The sequence below is a fragment of the Salpingoeca rosetta genome (genome assembly GCF_000188695.1).
Source record: "Salpingoeca rosetta unplaced genomic scaffold supercont1.25, whole genome shotgun sequence".
Classification (NCBI taxonomy): Eukaryota; class Choanoflagellata; order Craspedida; family Salpingoecidae; genus Salpingoeca; species Salpingoeca rosetta.
In genome coordinates this window covers 454,869-455,821 of record NW_004754909.1, presented here as the reverse complement: position 1 = coordinate 455,821, position 953 = coordinate 454,869, and the positions used below count along the sequence as shown (strand labels likewise).

The following is a 953-nucleotide window of genomic DNA, read 5'->3' as shown; positions in this document are numbered from 1 at the left end:
GCAGATGTTTTGGGATAAAAGCATGTGTATGTGTGTGTGTATGTGTGTGTGTATGTGTGTATGTGTGTGCATGGTGCATGAACGACGCACATTACTCACACACACACGCACATTTGTGCGTCGTGAACAGCTCCTGAACTCACTTTCCACTGTGGTGTCATCCCTGCTTGCATGCAATCGCTGCTCAGGGGACGGATGGACCGCAGCTGTCGGTTGCGCTGTTTGATGTCATTGCCGGCCGCTCCTTTGGGCGCACGTGCGGTCTTCTCGACATTTTTCAACGCATCTTCGACTCCATCACCAAGGACGGACACTGCAATATAGCGGTGTGTATGTGTGTGTGTCTGTGTGTATGTCTGTGTGTTGTGTGTCTGTGTCTGTGTGTGTATGTTGTGTTTGTTGTTGTGTGCCTCGTCTTTGCTATTTCGGTGACATCGTGCTCGCTACATTCACGCCCAATTGTCCACTGTTGCCCCACCACCAACACACCACGATACACGCAACGCCCCGCAATGCACCGCAACACGCATCACAACAGCTGCCGCACGTGAACTTTGAGTTTGTGCTTGATGAGGAGCACCTGCCGTCGTCGTTCAAACCGCCGCCCGCTATTGCTGTTGGCAACGAAGCCGTCTCCCGGCACCACACCCTCGTCTTCAGGTTGGCGCGTCTGTGTGTGTGTGTGTGTGTATGTGCGTGTATGTGTGTGTGTGTGTGTGCGTGTGCGTGTGCGTGTGTGCGTGTGCGTGTGTGTGTGTGTGTGTGTGTGTGTGTGTGTGTGTGTGTGTGTGTGTGTGCGCGTCAATCTAAACAGAATCACAACAACCTGAGAAAACCTGGTGCAAACACCCCTTGTTCAACATAAACTAAACCCACCTCCGTACACCTTCACACAGTACCGTAACTCACACGTTTGGGTACCAAACGCACTAAGCCTATGACGCTGGGACAGA

The 953-nt window shown here is 52.4% G+C and overlaps 1 protein-coding gene across 1 annotated transcript in view; it reads left to right on the top strand.

The window, feature by feature from the left end:
- The window catches only part of PTSG_08813 (uncharacterized protein), a gene marked incomplete at its 3' end in the record, with an annotated part of 2,834 nt that extends 1,901 nt beyond the window's left edge, over window positions 1-933 (top strand). The window contains exons 4-6 of the mRNA XM_004990141.1: window positions 189-326; window positions 539-660; window positions 897-933. Coding sequence (XP_004990198.1) covers window positions 189-326; window positions 539-660; window positions 897-933 — 297 coding nt within the window. The remainder of the gene's footprint in view (window positions 1-188; window positions 327-538; window positions 661-896) is intronic.
- Window positions 934-953: the final 20 nt, after the last annotated feature.